This window comes from Anneissia japonica, unplaced genomic scaffold, assembly GCF_011630105.1.
Source record: "Anneissia japonica isolate Jap-2015-1 unplaced genomic scaffold, ASM1163010v1 scaffold287869_len1821871_cov162, whole genome shotgun sequence".
NCBI lineage: Eukaryota > Metazoa > Echinodermata > Crinoidea > Comatulida > Comatulidae > Anneissia > Anneissia japonica.
This window is the reverse complement of record NW_022741034.1, coordinates 763,552-782,960: the sequence shown is the minus strand read 5'-3', so window position 1 is coordinate 782,960 and position 19,409 is coordinate 763,552. Positions and strand designations below refer to the sequence as shown.

Sequence of the window (19,409 nt, the reverse complement as noted above, 5' to 3'; positions counted from 1 at the left end):
GATACATTCTGCAAAAAGTTCAGCAATGAGGGGTAGAGGCACAGGATTTAACTGACCCAGGTAGATGGTTGCTTTGAAAATAAAAATTCAAAAAGGCCATATGCAAAGACGACTTAAGCCCCACCATGAAGGTTAGGAAAGAGTTGTTAGTGATCGTGACTTACCAAGATAACATGTATTACACAGATCCATATCCTCACAGTCCAAGCAATGATACCGTCTGCCGGGTAACAGCGTACCGCATCCATCGCACGTTATTTTCACAACCAGTAACTCACAGAACTGTGCTACAAACATATGCATACGCTAATTGGAAGAAACAGAGAAGCAATGCAGATTAATCATAAGATGAACAAAATGATTAAATATTTAAGAAAATTCAATCATATGAGCACATGTGTAAGGTCTCACCACAAAATGAGTCACATAGTTAGAAAATCAAAAATTGAGTTTATATTATGGTATATATGATAGATCACATTATAAGCTTTAATTTGGTTTATGACCTTTAATTTGGTTTTTGAATGGCTTCCTTAGGATAAGTAGATCTAGAAATGTGAGCATTTAAAGTTTTGGTGTATAAGAACCACGTTTTGAGAAAATCGGCTTTAAAGATAAACTATCCTGTACAAACAATAGGACTAGAATTATAGAACATGCACAGAGAACACTGTTTTAGAAAGAAAATTCACTTAAAATGTATACTGTACAATCTTAAAATATAAATATCAAGTTATTTAAAAACTTTAAAATAAAAATGTTAAAATTTAGACTTTGAACTATTTTGTTGAATATCACAATAATGTGATTTCACCAACGATGCGTCTCATTTCGTGGTGAGAGCTCACATATGTGCAGCTATCATAAAAACATGTGCAACTATCACACAAGCAGGTACAGCTATCACATGACCAGGCACATGAACAGGTGGAGTCATCATAAGAGCATGTGAAAATTTCAATCATAATGTGCAACCACTGATCTTATATATATGTGTACCTATCAAAGGAACACATGCAACTATGAACACGAGCACCTATCACAATGAACTGTCACATTAACAATAGTAATCACATAAATATGTGCAATTATCACATGAAAACATGCATAACCATGAGCATGTGTAGGATAATCGCATGAACATGAGCAGCTATCTATGTGCAACCAACACATAAGCATGTGCAACTAACCAATGAGCACAAACATAAACATGTGCTAATATCACATGTGCAGCTACCACATGAACATATGCAGCTATCCCATGTTCAATTATCACATGAACACATGCAATTATCACATGTATATGTGCAATCATCACATGAATATATGCAACTATCACATGAGTATGTGCAATTTATCACATGAACAGATGCAACTATCACATGAGTATGTGCAATTTATCACATGAACAGATGCAACTATCACATGAAAACATGTAGGTACTGTATCACTTGGACACATGTAGCTATCATGCAACGTGTGCAACTATCACTTGAAACATCATCAACATACTCGTCTGGTCTCCAAATCTGGTTTATTTGATATCTGACCGAACCAGTGACGAAAATTGTCATCCTGGCACTCCTTAAACCACTCTTTCTGTTCATTGTAGTCATCCAATTCCTTGAGGTCATTGGGTTCATAGGACTGGTGACTATAGAGGCTGACAGCTCCTGGAATACAAAAACACATCAATTAGCGTACAATTTAAATTTCATTTTTAATAATAATAATGAAATTTATAATGCCAACTTTATTAAAGGCAGGGTGGACCAGATGTTGCACATTACAATAACATTCTCATCCCCTGAGGTCATGTCATGTCCTCTGCAGCCGGTAAACCAGCACACTTTCATCTGTCCATGACAAAGGCCAAGTGGACCAGTACACCTGGGTAACATCCTACTCGTCTAGAAAGATGTACTGGGTTATTTAAAGTTCACAGGAGTATTTGTGTACACTGAGCCTATGGCTTATAGTCCTTATGCGAGAAGACTTGTTCCACCACCAGAACCATAGGTGAGCTTGCCAAAATACTGATTTAAAATTTCAATATATTATTACCCATTGTCAATGAATCCACAAGCCAGCAGAAATGAATAGTTTTTTCATTCATTCATTCATTCATTTATCTGTCTGTCAGCCATCTATTAATTAAATTTTTTCTATCCATCTGTTGGTCCATCCATCCACTATACATTCATTTAATCATTTTGCCAAAACAATTTATATAATCTTTTAAGGAATCATGTTTTTTGGGTCATACATGGTTAATTGTAATGAAATTAAATGAACAAATAAATTTACAAAAAACTACTACTTATGATTAGAACAAAAGAGAATAGAATGGCAAGAACGGAATCTATCTCGAAAAGTACAATCACTAAATAAAATGATGTACACGTAAAAGCTGTTTGTATCAAACACGTGCTGTGTCTGTTCAAGGCACGTTAAAAGTTCTAATAGGGCGCCACCTACTTTGTGGCAGTACTGCATTTTTCATTCCATTGAACTGCATGCAAAACAATGACAGTCAGACTTTTTGCTATTTTACACACTTTGTTCAAACCTACAAACCAAAATGATCACTTACTCTTCGCTATGGTTAGAAGCAATCTGGGAATAGAATTTTCTGCTACAAATGCGAAGTCATACGGCTGCCAATCAACGTCCAGCAGATGGAGTAAACAAGCCTGAATACAGTCTACTGCCAGTTGATCCAATCTATGAAAATGGCAACAAGAACTGTTTTAGTAAACCTATAAATATATTATTTTTATCGTTATGTCCTTGAAAATAGTCTATAATATAAAATGCTTTATTAGAATCCAGCGCCGATATAATGGCTGTAGGTTGCAGTGCCCTTGCCCTCAACCGCTCAGCCATTCGACTCGTTGAATAGTCGAGCGGTTAATATTGGTGAGCTAGAGTTCATTTTCTTATACTTACCGGCCATCTGGGGTTGTCCAGTTGGCTTGTAATGCATTTGCTAACAGCTGGACCAATGCATAGTATGCCTTACGAACTTTAGTCTCTAGTTCTAGACCACACCCATCGATAACAACCGCATAGTGACTAAAAGATATAAGAATAAAACACTGATATCCTTATTTTGAACATTCTATTGACTATGTTTTCCAAATAGGTAAATATTTAGGACAATGTTCTTTTTCCCATTTCACCATATGCATTACCAGGTAATATATGAAATGACTTCTATCTACATGCAATTTTATTTTAGGCACCCAATGTGACAGCCCAATTGAACATAGTCGTGAATACTAGAAACTTAAGTCTTCTTCTACTTTTTTTTCCCCAAAGTTATATCCTTAAAGGAATAGCATTCAAAACATTTTAAAATATTCATTATTTGCCAGTACATTTTGTGATATATTCTAATTGTTCGGCAAAAAGTATAAGTATGCATAAACATGTTTTGAGTACATTGAATTAAGAGTATTTATATTTCTATATACCATTTCTAATAAAATTACAAACAGTTTGGTATTTCATATATTTTTACACAAGTTATTAACATTGACATATAATCTTACACTAAATCTTTGTGCTGAGCTCGAAGCATTTCCTGCAAGAACTGCACACATGCTACATTGAAGAGGTGGGGGGTGCCATGAATTTCCAGGAATTTCAGAGCAAAATTATAACCGGATGCTACACGCTCTGCACGCTGCACCCTCTGCTCTAATAAGTCTTCAACCCTTGACATGGAAATAAAAGAAGATATTAATGAAAGCAATCAAATGAATAAACTCCTAACATGTAACTATCCACTGAATAATATCATTTATATTTATCTTTTGTGGTGGTTAATACTGCCTGTTCTACTTGTTTCTTTCTCAGTCACATTTTTTCGAAAACTGTTTTGATAATTTTCTAAACTTCAAAACACTTTTGAGTTAACTTCTACTCATAGAGACAATTATAAGTTCACCCTAATATAAAGATTGATCTCTGGGCTGGAAAAGCACAATTACTTTTACTCACTTTTTCCTTGAAAACCTTGTATCTTTCAAAAAATCTAAAACCAACTTGAATGAAGGGTACTGCTCAAACGTTGCTTCGCTATCAAACGTTCCAGGATGAGCAACTTTAGGCCGATTTTCTTTGCCGCCGACTGATGAAAATCTCCTTAATAATGCTTTCACCTGCAAAGAAAATGCAAATAATTGAATTAAATATTCAATCGTACATCACAACAAAGGAGAGACAAATGTCAATAAAAATTTGAATACATTTTTAATAAAGGAAGAAAAAAACATCCATATATCTATAGTGGCTTCTTCAGATGAGATCATGAATCTCATTGGCCAACTGGTTATTGATGAATTAGGCATTAAGCCTGTACAGACTATCAAATTTTACATGACATGCCTAAATATGGTAATGATAACATCACATCACGACCATATGTGGCTACATCATGTTTATATTTGGGCATAAACAGTTTTTTGACAAATAAAATTTGAAAGTTTGGATAGTTGCTAAGCTGGTAGAGCAACTGAACAGCGAAAAGTTATTCTTAGGTTCAAATTTTCAATAAAAATGATTTTTGTTACAAAAAACAAAACTCCCTAAAAAATCACCTTCATAACTGACAGAGTATTTCTCCATACCAATTTCATATGTCATCATCATTCCTGATGACATAATTAATGTCGAAATATTGAATCCTGACACGATGGCGTGCATTTCAATACTTGGAGTATGTATTATATTATCTTATCTGAGATTAATCAGTGGACCTTTTGGTTAATATCATATAATTAATTAGTAAATATTATGAATGTATGTTTTGTATATAGTACCTCTTCCACAAACTATGTTTAAATATTTATAAAAGCTTTGTAAACAAAATAAAAATCTATTTACAAATCGATATAACTACAACACTTTAAAATGGAATATGATACCTGAGGCTTTGGTTCAATCTTTGAAAGGCCACCAAACTCCATTAAAAACTCTGCCTTCTCTTTCCATGCTAATACTGAGAAAAAACAAATTAATGAAACATTCCTTCATTGTCTCATAATTAAGAATAGTAGTAAGAAAAGAAAATATGGATTTTAGAATGGGTTTCATTTGTTTGGAGGGATGTTTAAATAGCATGCTGGGACAGACAATTTGAATTAAGAGAACACTGGAAGAAGTACTAACCAACTAAATAGAGGGCGCCATGAGTGTTTTCCCTTTGACGGATACTGGCTTCATAAATTTCCAATGTTATTATTAGATTTTCAAATACAAGTTTCTTTTTAAATAAATAATTAGGCGCTTTATAACAAATATTGTTTTATGATTATACCAATATAAATTAATTGTCCTACGAAATCAGAAGTAAAATTCCAATCTTACTTGACATTTGAATATTTCAGCAAATTTTTAAAGCCTTAATTACCTGGTGCATCATTTGATTTTTCAGGTGAAATAATGTTCTCCGATGCCACAATGTGTTTCTGACGAAGATCCACCTGGAAAAAAAAAATATCAAAGAAAATGTTTTCATAAAATCATGTCACCTAAGATAAAATTTTCATTTTTAGCCTAAATTCAAAATATTTGAAATTAAACATCTTACCAGGCCCCAGGGGACCCACGGCAGTGGCAGTACTGACATATAACAGGTAAATCGCATAGTTAAAATTATTATTAAAATTTCTATTATTAATATAAAACCAATTATTATTATTATTATTATTATTATTATTATTATTATTATTATTATTATTATTATTATTATTATTATTATTATTATTATTATTCTAGAAGACACTTTAAAAAGGATAATATGTAATATTATACCTTTTATCCTGAAGGCAATTTAGGTGTTTGAAAGACCTTAAATTGCCTTGATGAGCAAATACAGATATATAGCAAACATTTGGAGAATTTTCCTCACAGCTGATTCCGCAACTAGGTTGTGTTTACATATTCTTAACAAGTAATTAATAATAAATCATTAAAAGAAATGATCATCTGTTTTTTGTTTGTTTTTTTTTACCAGAACTGGCCTGACCGTCTCTGCTGTTACATATGCTTCATGTACGCCTTCTGGAATAGCTGTCCCTTCAGCAGTTTCAACTGAAATACAAATCACACAATTCAGTAATAAGAATGCTCATATGTGAATAGATTATGAATTATAAGAATACTGTGTGAATTGGAATTGTAGTTAAGTGCTGTCCACACTATCAAACTATGACCACATTTAGGCAGGTCACATGTTTATATCAATAAAATATGGAAGTGTGGACAGGGATTTAAAAAACCCCAAAACAAGATACCAGATATACATAAAAAATAAGGTTCACCTTTTTCCAAATATTCATCCAACTGTTCCCTTAGCTCTTGAGTGTGCCATATCAATGCTGCAAACACTGCCCTCACTGTGTCACTTATAACCGGTCCACCCATATTTTGCGTTTGGTTCTTTTCAGCAAACCTATGAGAAAAAAATAAAAAAACATTTTCATTGTATGTATATAATGTTTAGTTCTAGTTAGTTACTCATCATCAATAAGAGAGCAGCTAGCTCAGTGAGAGAGCAGCTAGCTCAGTCGGCTAATCTGGTGGTAGCCGCTGTGTGTGCGCTGAACCGTGGAGATCTCTAGGTCCCCGGTTCAATTCCCATCGCTGCCTCTCCTTGTGTGCCAGCTAGAGGGCTGAAATACAAGTTACAATAGCGCACCGTCTTTCGGATGAGACGTTTAAGCCGTTGGTCCCGTGTGCATTATGGCCCACATGCACGTTAAAGAACGCAGTACACTCTTCGGAAAAGAGTAGGGGATTGTCTCCCGGTGTACTGCCCAATCACCACCAGAAGGACCCCACTGGAAATAAGTCTTCTTCTAGACTTTCGTGGGCTATCCTTGGTGTTTACACCGAATAAATCCAATCCAATGCCTGTTCAGCATCTGGATGAGACAACAGTTACAGGGGCTGTGAGATGGAGCAGTGCACTGGGGTAACCCCCCCTACTTGTCTTGAATGATGTACTGGGTTCATTATAGTGCACATGAGCCAATTTTGAACACTGGGCCTACGATTTATGGTCCCTATCCAAGAAGACTTGTTCCACCTCCAGAACTACAGGCGAGCATGCTGTTCGAACCAGCGCCAATATTATGGCTGTAGGTTGCTACGCCTTCTGCCACATGGCCATTCGACTCTCAATGTAAGGAATGGTTGGCCAAAGGAAGAATTTCAAAGAAGCAGATATATGTGACTTACTTTTTGAGTATTTCCATTGCTGTTTCTTCTCCCCCAATTAACTCCATTAGAAACTTATTGACAGTGGAACCGCGAGGTTCAGAAACCTGCAGAATTGCGTAGAAAATGTAATGTATTTGTACACATTGATAATATACTGCCTATACAATTTAATTCACTGAAAATTATAACTTGGGAACAAAGTGTTCATCATATTTCTGATTTTGAATACAGTGATATTAGTTATGTTGTTTGAATAACAAAATTTATCAGTGGCATGCATAATATGTAAACATTGATTTTTGCAAGTTTTGAAGATTTTTTTTGGTGATTTTAAGGTTATAAACATTGCTGTTATCATGTATGCAATTTTTAATTCATTTTTCAATATACTCACAACATTTTAAACAAGCTTATATATAGTCTGCAACATGAATTTTATTTAACTGTTTAATATTTTAACTGTTTTGAATATTAACGTTATTAATATTACCAGTCCTCCAGATAAAGAACGCGAGAATTTATTGACATTATGCCCAGCACGAAAGAGAATACTCCAGAGGTCGCCCTTCAAAAGTGCTTCTGTTGTGTTCTCCGAATCTGGCTGGTTGGAGCTGTCATCAATCTTTGGAGCCGTTTTCAGTAATTCTTGTTTAGAAAATAGAATGAATTAGCAAATTTGATATTTATATGAAATTACACCAGCATAATCATGTATTTCATTTATAATAATACATAAACATTACTATTACTATTATTATTAATACTGCATTATTTTTAATATTAAGCTTTTTCTTTCTTTTTTTTTTACCATATTTATAGCTGACCCTTCCAGCATATCCTAGAAGGTCAGCTAATATTCAGAGCCCCTTTTTTGAATAAATTAAATAAAGTGATGCTTTTATCAGCGACGTCCCTTAATAGAAATTCATATATTCTATAATACCTTCTTTACTTCGCAGAGACGTTGCACAGAGCATGCCCAGAAGTTTGCTTAATCCCAGCTGGAGGTCAACTATCCACGTTAATGTCAGATCCGGTGATCCTTTTGCAATAATCTTTTTCAAAACAAAACAATATGATAATAATTGAATCTGTGGAGGGTTGTAGTTATGGTAGGCAAAGGTAGATGGGGGCCAGGCCCAGCCTTAAGGTTTTCAACCTATTTTAAATCTAATCTCATGATTTCCCACCCACCTTAATTAACCCCCTTGCAAATCCTTAAAATCCACATTTACTATTAAGAGTTTACCAATAAATGTCTACCAACCGCTCTTTATTTGACAAAAAAATGTTAAATGCCTAAATATAATGATGATGAAATCGCATCATGAGCATATTTAGGCACAACATGACTAGTATGTGCATACAACAGAAAATGTTATAGCCTAGACAAAGCTATAGCTACAACCTTGCTACATTTTCTTCCTTTCATGGTGGTCTGCCTTTGGGTAGATCTGTGGCTTCAATTTTGTTTATTACTCTGTGTCCTCTGATCTTTTTGTAAATTCTCCATACAAGTATTCAATTTATCAACATTAAAATATTAAAAGAGAACTAGCAAAATGATTTTTTGTTCTAGAGGAGATTTTTGATATGCCACTAATAATAGAATCAACATTAAAATCGTTTTTTGGCAATTGTTTATGAAGTTATAGGCCACTATATACGATTTTACCGTGACGTCACTGGCGAAAAAGTAATAAAAAAAATCGTGTAAATAGCGCTGCGTAGGGTATTTGCTGCGTACGATCTTTATGTGCATGCTGTAACCATGGTTGTTGTAACTTGCATATAGGCCTATAACTGCATCAGCGGTTGTCAACATAAGAGTTACAGCATGCACGCAAAGATTGTACGCAGCGGATACCCTACGCGGTTTTATTTACACGATCTTTTGTTACTTTTTTCGCCAGTGACGTCACAATTAAATCGTATATAATGACCTATAACTCCATAAGAAATTGCCAAAAAGCGATTTTATGGTTGATTATATTATAAATGGCATATCAAATTTCCCCTCTAGAACAAAAAATCATTTTGCTAGTTCTCTTTTAAGTAGGAATTTGTTTAGATTTTGATTCTCCCACTCGGGCATGGTAACCAAGATTCACAATACTCAATTAAATAACATTTTCTGGTGTTTGCTATGGTTGTCCTCTAAATAGGATGTTAAATATACAGCAGAGCATTTACATTTTACATTACATTATGTGGACACAAATAATAAAACTACAAAAAAACAGAGTAGTTGTTATCTTCCTTCATTGTGTGCAACCACAGTTATTGAAACAAGAAACCAAGAAAAACTCACTGAAAATTTGTAGCCCCATTCATTTTGACTGCTATCAGAATGAAAGACGAATTGTAAACGAGGGCCTCCTTTAAATGAAACTTTCAGTGGCCACTTCTCTGTGCCAACCTTTTGATCATAGCGGGTCACATGACCTCTAAAATCTGTAAATTCAAGAAAGTCATATCTGCCAAAAAAAAAAAAGAAGAAAGGTAAGTATAAGATTTGAATAAATATTAATTTATACATAAATATTTGTGGATTTATTTATAATAAGTATTTGAGAGAATCAAAATAGATTTGAATGATGGGATAAAACATTGAATCATTACGGACCTTCTTTCAGTCTCACAGCGCGGATCGAACGTTACATCAAACACTTCAGCACCTGGGCAGAAAAACACCTGTATTGTGTGCTGATTGTCACCATAATTATGCAAGGATTCCACGTTCCATGTGCGTAACGTGACCGGAGTGTTTGATTTATTACACGTACTGGCAACCTTTTACAAAAAAAAAAAAAAAAAAAAATTATTCAAAATTCTTTATCTATCTGTCATTTTTAATTATTTACTTTACAATATCAGTCTGACAATCAGTCAGCTTGTCTGTTAAGTATACAATTAGTCTGTCTATCAGTTGATCAGTTTTATAATCAGTTAATCATTTATAAATCAGTCTGTATAATTCAGACAATCAGTTATTCAGTCCTTCAATCAATCTATCAGTCTTTCAACCATTCACTCAGTCTACCTGATAGTCTATTAATCAGCCTTTCAATTTTATAATCAGTTAATCATTTATAAATCAGTTTGTATAATTCAGACAATCAGTTATTCTGTCTTTCAATCAATCTATCAGTCTTTCAACCATTCAATCTGTCTACCTGATAGTCTATTAATCAGCCTTTCAGTTTTATAATCAGTTAATCATTTATAAATCAGTCTGTATAATTCAGACAATCTGTTAATCATTCTTTCAATCAATCTATCAGTCTGTCAACCATTCAATCAGTCTACCTGGTAGTCTATAAATCAACCTTTCAGTTTTATAATCAGTTAATCATTTATAAATCAGTCTGAATAATTCAGACAATCAGTTAATCAGCCTTTCAATCAATCTACCAGTCTTTCAACCATTCAATCAGTCTAACTGATAGTCTATTAATCAACCTTTCAGTTTTATAATCAGTTAATCATTTATAAATCAGTCTGTATAATTCAGACAATCTGTTAATCATTCTTTCAATCAATCTATCAGTCTGTCAACCATTCAATCAGTCTACCTGGTAGTCTATAAATCAGCCTTTCAGTTTTATAATCAGTTAATCAGTATATCAATCAGTCTATCATTCAATCAGTCGACCTGATAGTCTGTTTAAATCAGTCAATCAGATTTTGTGAATACTTACCTGGATAAACCGACTAATTGTTCAAAAACCAGAAAACTTACCTACACAGATGGATCTGAACAACCAACGCCATGGATGCCTGGGTCAGACTAATCCATTCTTTTTTGAAGGGGTGTTACGTTTCAAGAACAATGACAATTAGTCGGTTTATCCTGGTAAGTAATAACAAAATAGACTGTATATACCTCAATATGTTGTGCACTAATCTCTAGGTCCTTGAGCTTGCCAGATATTTCAAGAATATCTTGGGATAAGCTAAGATTAGTGATATCACTTGCGACAAGTTTCAGACACAAAATCTATAAAAGAAAATGATTTCTTTGAACTAATAACATGATCATGTTTATGCATCAATCACAGGTTGGTATAAAACATTTACAAATATTATTAACGAAAGAACAAAACAATCCTAATGACAACCATTAACATCATTGTTGTTAAAGATTAAATTAATGAGTAATAAATTCTATATTTCAAAATAATTGGAAGGACAACATTAAAATAATCATAAATCATAACTATAATCATAATTATTTTTCTCACCAGCTGACGAAATGTTGTAGCAATGAACGATGACTCAACCTTCTTGAATATGTCAGGATCATTGGTTTCAGAAATAACCTCAAATGCTTCCTTAATGCATTTGCAGTGGCTGTTGACATCTAGAAAAAAAACCAAAAAAAAACACAATGTTTGTACTGAACCACTGAAATTTGACAAAAAAAAAAGGTTGTATGTCCATATATAGCCATGATGTGCCTTATACATGTCACATGTTTTGACATAGGGCTTTAAAGAAGAATGAGAAAATTTTAATTGGCATGTTATAACAATTTTCTTTAATTACACACTACATCAGAATCGCACCAACCAGAATTCCAAGTACATTAAACGCATGTTAATCAGTAATTGTGATATAAACACATGTGTGAATAAAACATATAAAGGCTACGTTCAGAATTGGAGATAAGCCAGGCTTGAGTTAAGCCCGGCTCAATGTTAAGCCCGGCTTAACTTTGCCGGGCGTTCAGACTAATGGGTGTAGCCAGGCGAGAATTTGTACGCTCGCTCACAGCGTACGTAATTGAATGCTGATTGGTCATTTCGTCACCTGAAGTCAATGCAAGCTCCCCGCAATAATTAAAGTCCAGCTTAGAAAAGTTAAACACGGTGGCGCGCCAGGCCTAGTTACTATAGGAACACAGCCCGCCTTGAGATAAGCCACCTAGTTCAGAATGGCGGGTGGATAAACCCTGCGAGTTGAGCCGGGATTATCCACCTAGTCTGAACTAAGCCTACCACATATAAACACATGTGAGAATGGCAATTCTGATTTGAATACTCACATTGGCAGATGATATTTTTGGCGGTATCTTGATGGCCTTCTCCAGCCTGTAGTCTGCTTCTACACCATAAAACTAGGCTACCTTGCAAGGCATTGAGCAGGCTGCTAACGTACGACTCCTTAGCAACACTCGCATCATTACCCTCCTCAGTCATTCGAATAAACTACAGAAATAAATGAATTCCATGACATGTTAATAACATCATTTGCATTATTTACTGTCCTTTTACTGTCAATTACTTCCATTATATCTTTCTTCATTTCCGTCATGGGTTAAATGTGATAAAGTCAACAGACAGATTAAAATATCTAGGGCTGTTTATACATTCACAGTAATTAGAATAGATTCACAAGATAAACATAATAATCGTCAAACTGGAACATTGTAATCAAGGTATAATCATAAAGGATAAGAATCTGGAATGGGATGGAATTGCAATTTTTCAATTTCTGAAATAAAATTAGAGGCCAAGCCCAATAATTACACCTGCATGGCTCATCAAAGCATTTTAGACATGGCGGAGTTATATTGGATGTAGTAGCTTTTTTTTTTTTTTTAAAGGGTTCATTGCTATTCTTTTAATGTGTATTGAAAAATTGCAGGTGTAGCCATCTCAACTCTGTTTTATAAATATTCAATTCACAGCCTAGTAAAAAGAAAATCAATCATGAGTTTACAAACCTCTTTTAGAGACACCATAAGAAGTGTTTCCATTACATTTAAGGTTGTTGTGAAATCAAAGTCCTGAAAAAAAAAAAATTTTTAGTTAATAGTATTATGAGTAGCTTCAAACATATTCTAGGAGTGATGTGTTGAACTACCTGACATGTTATTGTACCGAATACACAGTACGTTCCCCGATACTAGCGAAAAAAAATTGCTGGTGATTCTAGTGGGAGTGGAACCCATGACCTCCAGATAGCTAGCCTGGTGTCATAACCACTAAAACACCAAACTTGCGCTTAATGAATAATGTTGAATAAGATACCCAAGTAGCAGCGGGTACTGCAAATGCTATTTCAGCAAAATTCCATGTGTGATGTTCTACCATACCTGACATGTCATTGTACAGAATACTCACTATGTTTCCAAACACTTGGTTAACTGCAATTTTATAATACAAATTTTAACCACCAGTAAATTATAAAGATAAACTCAAATTTTAATTTTTGGTGGATCGGATGGCAGATCAAGGAGTCCTGTGGGGTCAACAGAACTGAAGTAGTTACAGAGTGACTGGAAAACAAGACTAGTTGCTGGCTTGTCATCAATCTAAAGAAATTGAAACAATAAGATTGAAAATGACAAGCAAATAACAATGATAAGCCTGATTCAACAGGCAAAGAAAAAACACACATAGAAAGTATAAAAAATCATTTAGATTAAGTGCAATTCAAATTACATATGTGATGCAAAATTTCTATGAAGTTTTTTCTAGAAAGCTTTATCAAACAATTTAAAATTATATTTTTGTTTTACATTTAACACTGCTACTAAGAAGAGAATTGAATTTGTATATAAAAAAAATATAATTTTAAAATAACAATAATATTAAATGAATAAATCAATAAATGATCAATCAAATCTAATAACTGATCTATCAGAAGAGGGCCAGAAATACATGTGTGTTTAACAAGCACACATGTTGTCCAATAAATGCACATGTTTCTGTACATTTCAACATTATCATTTTGCGGGACCTTAACAACCATATCCAAGGGGCGGGCTTGGGAGAAAGGTCCATTATAATTGTTAACTGACCCATTCTGCATTCATCATTGTAAACAGTTTCTTCTTTCGCTCATCCTTATTTGGGAAGAACACAGCAGCTCCTAGAGTGTGTAAAAAAAAATCAGAAATATTATGAAATGCAAAGTACAATCTTTTGCGACCAGTAACATTAACAACATAAGTCCATGTGCCATAAATATTTTTATAATTAATATTATTATTATTATTATTTATTCATTTGGCCTAATTGCCTGGGAGAAACAAAAGCAGGAGATTCACTGTCACCAGGACATGTGACTCCTTGCTTTGTTTGGTTTTACAATATGTTTTGTACCATCTATTACTGCTTCCACTGCAGCCTCCCGGAGGAGTCCGGCCGGCTCTGGTGCATCTTTTGGTGTTTCATTAATGATGTCACACAGCATCTTGAAAAATGATTTGATAACCTCTTTATCTTCATCATTTTCATCATTGTTAGTCGCTGCATCAGTAGAAGGCTTGGGGGAAAAAAAAATTATTTATTTATTCTGGCATATTGTACACTTTTAGTATTCATGCACTAATTTTCAAATATATATTATAAATTGTAGAAGAATAACTCATAATGCACTTGTCAATTCTAGTCCTGGCTACAATGATCAACGTATAAATTACATAAATTTCGAATCTCAACCACAAAACAATGAGGACCGAGATGATGTGAGAGCTTTGCGTGACGATTTCTGAATCATGTATTTGACCTAATTTGTGTAAAAACTATGCCAGTAAAACCAAATAAGGCAAGGCAATCTGTTTCTACTACTACTGTATTAATTTTCTTTTTTAATTTCTGTTTTGATATTGAATATGTAAACTATGAAATTATCAATTACTCTTACAAAAAAATAATCTAGGCATTTGCCAAATATATCATCAAAATCTTAAATGCTAACCTTCTCTGCATTGGCAAGTGCATCTTTGTCTTTAAGGTTGTCCTTGATGTTCTGTTTCGTCAGATGGGGTATAAATGAGTGGAGCATGCGAATCATTAGAATCTGACTGTATTTCCACTTTTCATGGCTGCAAAAAAATTAAATAACAATTATTTGTAATGTTATCACTATCGAACGTTATCAGTACCCTCAGCATCAACAGCTTTCATCATTATTTTACTATAAATATTATAATTTTACAACACACCTAAATAGATCCCAGTCATTTGATTGGTTGAATTCGTACCACTTTTTCCCATTTCATTGGTCATCGTTGAAATTTTGTTCCATCGTGCATTTTTTCCGTCCACTGCACGTTGCCTATGGATACTAAATGACTTCAACCTTGAGTGGTTAAAAAGACGCATGACTGACTTTTTCCGGAAGGTTAAAATCCATGAATTGAAGTAGAGGTTATCACCTATAACCACTAAACTTATAAGACTACTTCTTGCTGAACTCGTCTTAGCGGTGTGTAATTTATCAGAGATTTTGCTTACTGTAAACAGCTGTAAAGTATTCTAATTGCATGGGTGATACCTCAAAAACTAGCCCAAAGTTGTGCAAAATTTGGGCCTTATTTTCCGAACTGCGTTGACAGATTTCTAGCCTAGCCCTAGGTAGGTTTTGCACCAAGGATAGACAAGCCCAGACTAGGGCCAGGCTGGGTAGGCCAAACCGATCTATTTAGGTGTGTTATAAAACAATGAATGTTTATTATTCGTGCAATGGAAAGAATATTTTCATTCGTTGAAAGATTGACTGTTCCATTCACCACATAAACATTCTTTATTTGTATAATTAACCATTATCATTATCATATCCTCATTATTCAATTATTATCATTGTAATTGTTATCAATCACATCAAAGCGTATAGAATTGGAAGAGGTTTGACGGCTCCGACTTTGTATGCACGCAATGAACGTTTAAAAACAGTATGAGATAGGGGGCTTCTTATTAGAATTCAAACAGATTTTGCTCTAAACTCGTTTTTTAAGAACATGCCCCTTCGTGGCAGTGCTTTTTGATATAGGATTACGTGCAAATGAAACCGTGTCAGACCTCTAGCAATTCTATACTCTTTGATCATATCATGACCCTTAAAATATTATCCTCATCATCATTATCCTCATAATAATAATAATAATAATAATAATAAACAAGCTCATCATTTTAATCATCATTTTTATCCTTATTCTCATTATAGTTATCATCCTCATAATTATCAATCATTTATCATTATCAATTCAATATAAAGTAGTTTATCTGTTCATACTTATACCTGAGCAACTTCTCATAATGTTTGAATATCATTTTGGTTGTGACACCTTCAAGTTCAATCAGACTGCCACGGCAAGCAATATCTTTACGTCGAATCATCTCCTATATTATTATAAATAGACAGTAAAAAATCAATACATATTTAATATTTTTCCAATACATACTCAACAATCAATATATTATCAACATAAACACTATCTTCAATACATATCAACACATAGCTGGTGAATAAATGGTAATATCCTGAAAAAAAAGCTCAAATTGAATTAATTGATAAAAAGTAAAAAAATGACAACTAACCAGATCCTGCCCAATGCTGCTAAGAAAATGCAAGATACGAACAAATATTGTCTCTGTTTTCACAGGAGCCTCTGAATCTGGCTTCAATGGAGCGATTTCAGACTACAAAACATAAAAATTGTAATGTATTTAAAAGAGAAAATGCTTCACCCTCACAAAGAAACACAGCCATATCACACCTGTACTTAAGAATCTACATTGGCTGCCTCTTGAACAGAGAATTACATATTAAATAGGCTTAAGCCACATTTAGAGAAAACACGATTACGACATGACAACACGATACAGATGCGTGCAGTGTTGAAGTATAGAAACTACGGAATGATATGTTGTTATCCAGTCATAATCGTATCTAGTGTAAATGTTGTGGCTTTACTTCTATACCATATTCACAATGACACAGCCACCACCTATCTCTCAAAACTCTAAACTAAATATCTCTATATGCTCCATCCCGCTGTTTTCCACTAGGCTGTTTTCCACTAGGCGAAATTCATTTGCACAAATTGAAAGCATCAGTTCATTTGCATGCGCATTCACATTTCTATCGGGGGTTTCCGCTTTACCAAAATCAGTAGTTACGACTGTTTCTACTTTTTGTAAAACTGTGGTGCACAGTAGCAGAGTAATGTAACTAAAACTGCCATGTGAGAAATAAATATGCTATATTGCATTTAGTTGCCATATAGTTTCATGAGTACGTGTGTATGTCAAAGGTCAATGCACATAAACTATTGTACGCTTTATACTATTACATAACATTGCACATATGAATTCAACATCTAAAAGCATTTTTTATTCAATTTTATGGATGCCCACAAAATGGCTTGTATGACTTGAATATTTATGATCATTAACCTCTGACAGAGTCATACACAAGCAAAACGACAAGATAGTTAGTTGTAGCAAAATTAAACTTTAGAAAAGTTTGCTCAAATTTAACATATTACCAGGTTAACATTTTCCAACATTGAATCTTTTCGTATGTAGCCGCTGAACTTGATGCCAATAATGCCAAGTTTTTCAGCACTTTCTGAGCGTGCTCCAAGAAATTTGATCAAAACGTAGCGTCCAGTGTGACAGACGTCCATTGGTACCTCAATTTCATTCCTTTAAAAAAAATTATTTAAAAAAAATCATTATGGTGCCTATCTAATATTACATTAGTATTAAAAATAAAACAAAAGCAGTCCAGAAAAGACTTTGGAATAGTAATGATTGATAAAAACACAACATGAAAAAATTCTTGAAAATTAAAGTTTGTTAATTTCTTATTTACCTTGGTATGTCAGGCCTGATTTTACTATTAATACTGACAACAGACGACCACAATATTCTAATTTAATTAATTTATAAGCCAATGAATACTCGCACACAGGGCTGAAACGTGAGCCACTTCATAGCCTATCAATAGTACAGGCTGGGGGTAACTAAGCAGCATCCCCCCACCCCAAGAATAATCGTCAGTGCGACAAACCACCTTCCAGTATTGAAACATCTGTATAATAATTACCAGTCATCATCGAATGCAAAATAAGCTATAGGATTATCAGGCAGTCCACCAATAGATGCTGATCTAAAATTAGAAAAAACAATGAATTAAAATTAACACAATACAATGCATTATAGGTTTCGTTTTGGTCAAAGAAAGTTCAGTAGTACCATAGAGTTGTCAAAAGTATTGTAGTGCACTCTCAAGCCCTGCCAAACCATCAAATTTAATTTTACAAAAAACATGTGACTTGCCCAAATATGGTCATGATGACATCACATCATGACCATATATAGGCCTAAATATCGTCATGATGACATCACATCATGACCATATATAGGCACATCATGACTATATGTATATATACAACATTTTTTTGTCAAAGAAAATTTGATAATCTGGATGAAAAACTGTTGTATGCCCACATACAGTCATGATGTGCCTATATATGGTCATGATGTGATGTCATCATGACCATATTTAGGTATGTCACATGTTTTTGTCAAATTAAATTTGATTATCTGGATTTTTGATAGTGTGGATATGACTATCAATACATTTGCCACCATCAGACGGGGACAGGATGCTGGTCCAGACAATTCTGGAATGGTGGCGCTGTTCAGGATGTGTGTGGACATTTACAGGCGATCAAAAGAATGCTTATTTGCTTCTGCCATATTTAGCTTTGTAATATAAAGTGGGTATACATAATGGGTGGAGCACACCAGAAGAATGGTAGAGCAAAAAATGCACAGAACATGGTCCCTGACCACGAAACTTTTTAATCATATATATGTGCTGTTTAGTCAAGCAGTATCATATACTGACATAAAAAATATATAATAATTAGTATGTTAATGTGCAAGCTGAAAATAAGACAGTGATTTACATATTACCTGATGCCATTCAATATCTTGTACTCTGTGTCAGTGAAATTATTGTAAACTGAAAAGCGGTCGATATGACGTTGTTGATCAAAACCTTCACTGTTAATAGTAATAAAATATGTATTTATTCATTTCATTTTCATTCAACAATGAGTGACTTGCCAAATTAAAGACAGAATGATTCCCTAAAAACCATGAGAGGTTGTGATGTCACAGATTTGAACACTGGACTCTGGAATAAGAAGCCGAGTACCTTAAACACCAAGCATGGATAGTATAAGTGCTGTCGCAAATATTTTACATGAAATGTTTCTTCAAAGGTTCATAGAAATAATATAAACACAGAAATATAAATAATATATACTGTTGTTTGATAATACATGAAGAAAACTTAACGTTTAGACTCAAAATCACTTAAGCCCATTGGTCTATGCTTAAGCACTAACCAAACTATCAAATTTTATTCAA

The 19,409-nt window shown here is 33.9% G+C and overlaps 1 protein-coding gene across 1 annotated transcript in view; it reads right to left on the bottom strand.

Annotated features, from left to right (window-relative positions):
• The window catches only part of LOC117118466 (zinc finger ZZ-type and EF-hand domain-containing protein 1-like), a 40,971-nt gene that overhangs the window by 20,523 nt on the left and 1,039 nt on the right, over positions 1–19,409 (bottom strand). The window contains exons 3-30 of the mRNA XM_033263054.1: positions 18,951–19,040; positions 18,076–18,138; positions 17,513–17,672; positions 16,563–16,664; positions 16,264–16,364; positions 14,941–15,067; positions 14,343–14,505; positions 14,039–14,109; positions 13,447–13,549; positions 12,959–13,023; positions 12,278–12,440; positions 11,475–11,593; positions 11,117–11,230; positions 9,857–10,023; positions 9,542–9,707; positions 8,174–8,285; positions 7,721–7,875; positions 7,249–7,334; positions 6,330–6,460; positions 6,020–6,099; positions 5,417–5,489; positions 4,932–5,005; positions 4,006–4,166; positions 3,555–3,719; positions 2,950–3,075; positions 2,594–2,724; positions 1,513–1,673; positions 165–306 (exon numbers count right to left, since the gene is read on the bottom strand). Of these exons, the coding sequence (XP_033118945.1) occupies positions 165–306; positions 1,513–1,673; positions 2,594–2,724; positions 2,950–3,075; positions 3,555–3,719; positions 4,006–4,166; positions 4,932–5,005; positions 5,417–5,489; positions 6,020–6,099; positions 6,330–6,460; positions 7,249–7,334; positions 7,721–7,875; positions 8,174–8,285; positions 9,542–9,707; positions 9,857–10,023; positions 11,117–11,230; positions 11,475–11,593; positions 12,278–12,440; positions 12,959–13,023; positions 13,447–13,549; positions 14,039–14,109; positions 14,343–14,505; positions 14,941–15,067; positions 16,264–16,364; positions 16,563–16,664; positions 17,513–17,672; positions 18,076–18,138; positions 18,951–19,040 (3,371 nt within the window). The remainder of the gene's footprint in view (positions 1–164; positions 307–1,512; positions 1,674–2,593; positions 2,725–2,949; positions 3,076–3,554; positions 3,720–4,005; positions 4,167–4,931; positions 5,006–5,416; positions 5,490–6,019; positions 6,100–6,329; positions 6,461–7,248; positions 7,335–7,720; positions 7,876–8,173; positions 8,286–9,541; positions 9,708–9,856; positions 10,024–11,116; positions 11,231–11,474; positions 11,594–12,277; positions 12,441–12,958; positions 13,024–13,446; positions 13,550–14,038; positions 14,110–14,342; positions 14,506–14,940; positions 15,068–16,263; positions 16,365–16,562; positions 16,665–17,512; positions 17,673–18,075; positions 18,139–18,950; positions 19,041–19,409) is intronic.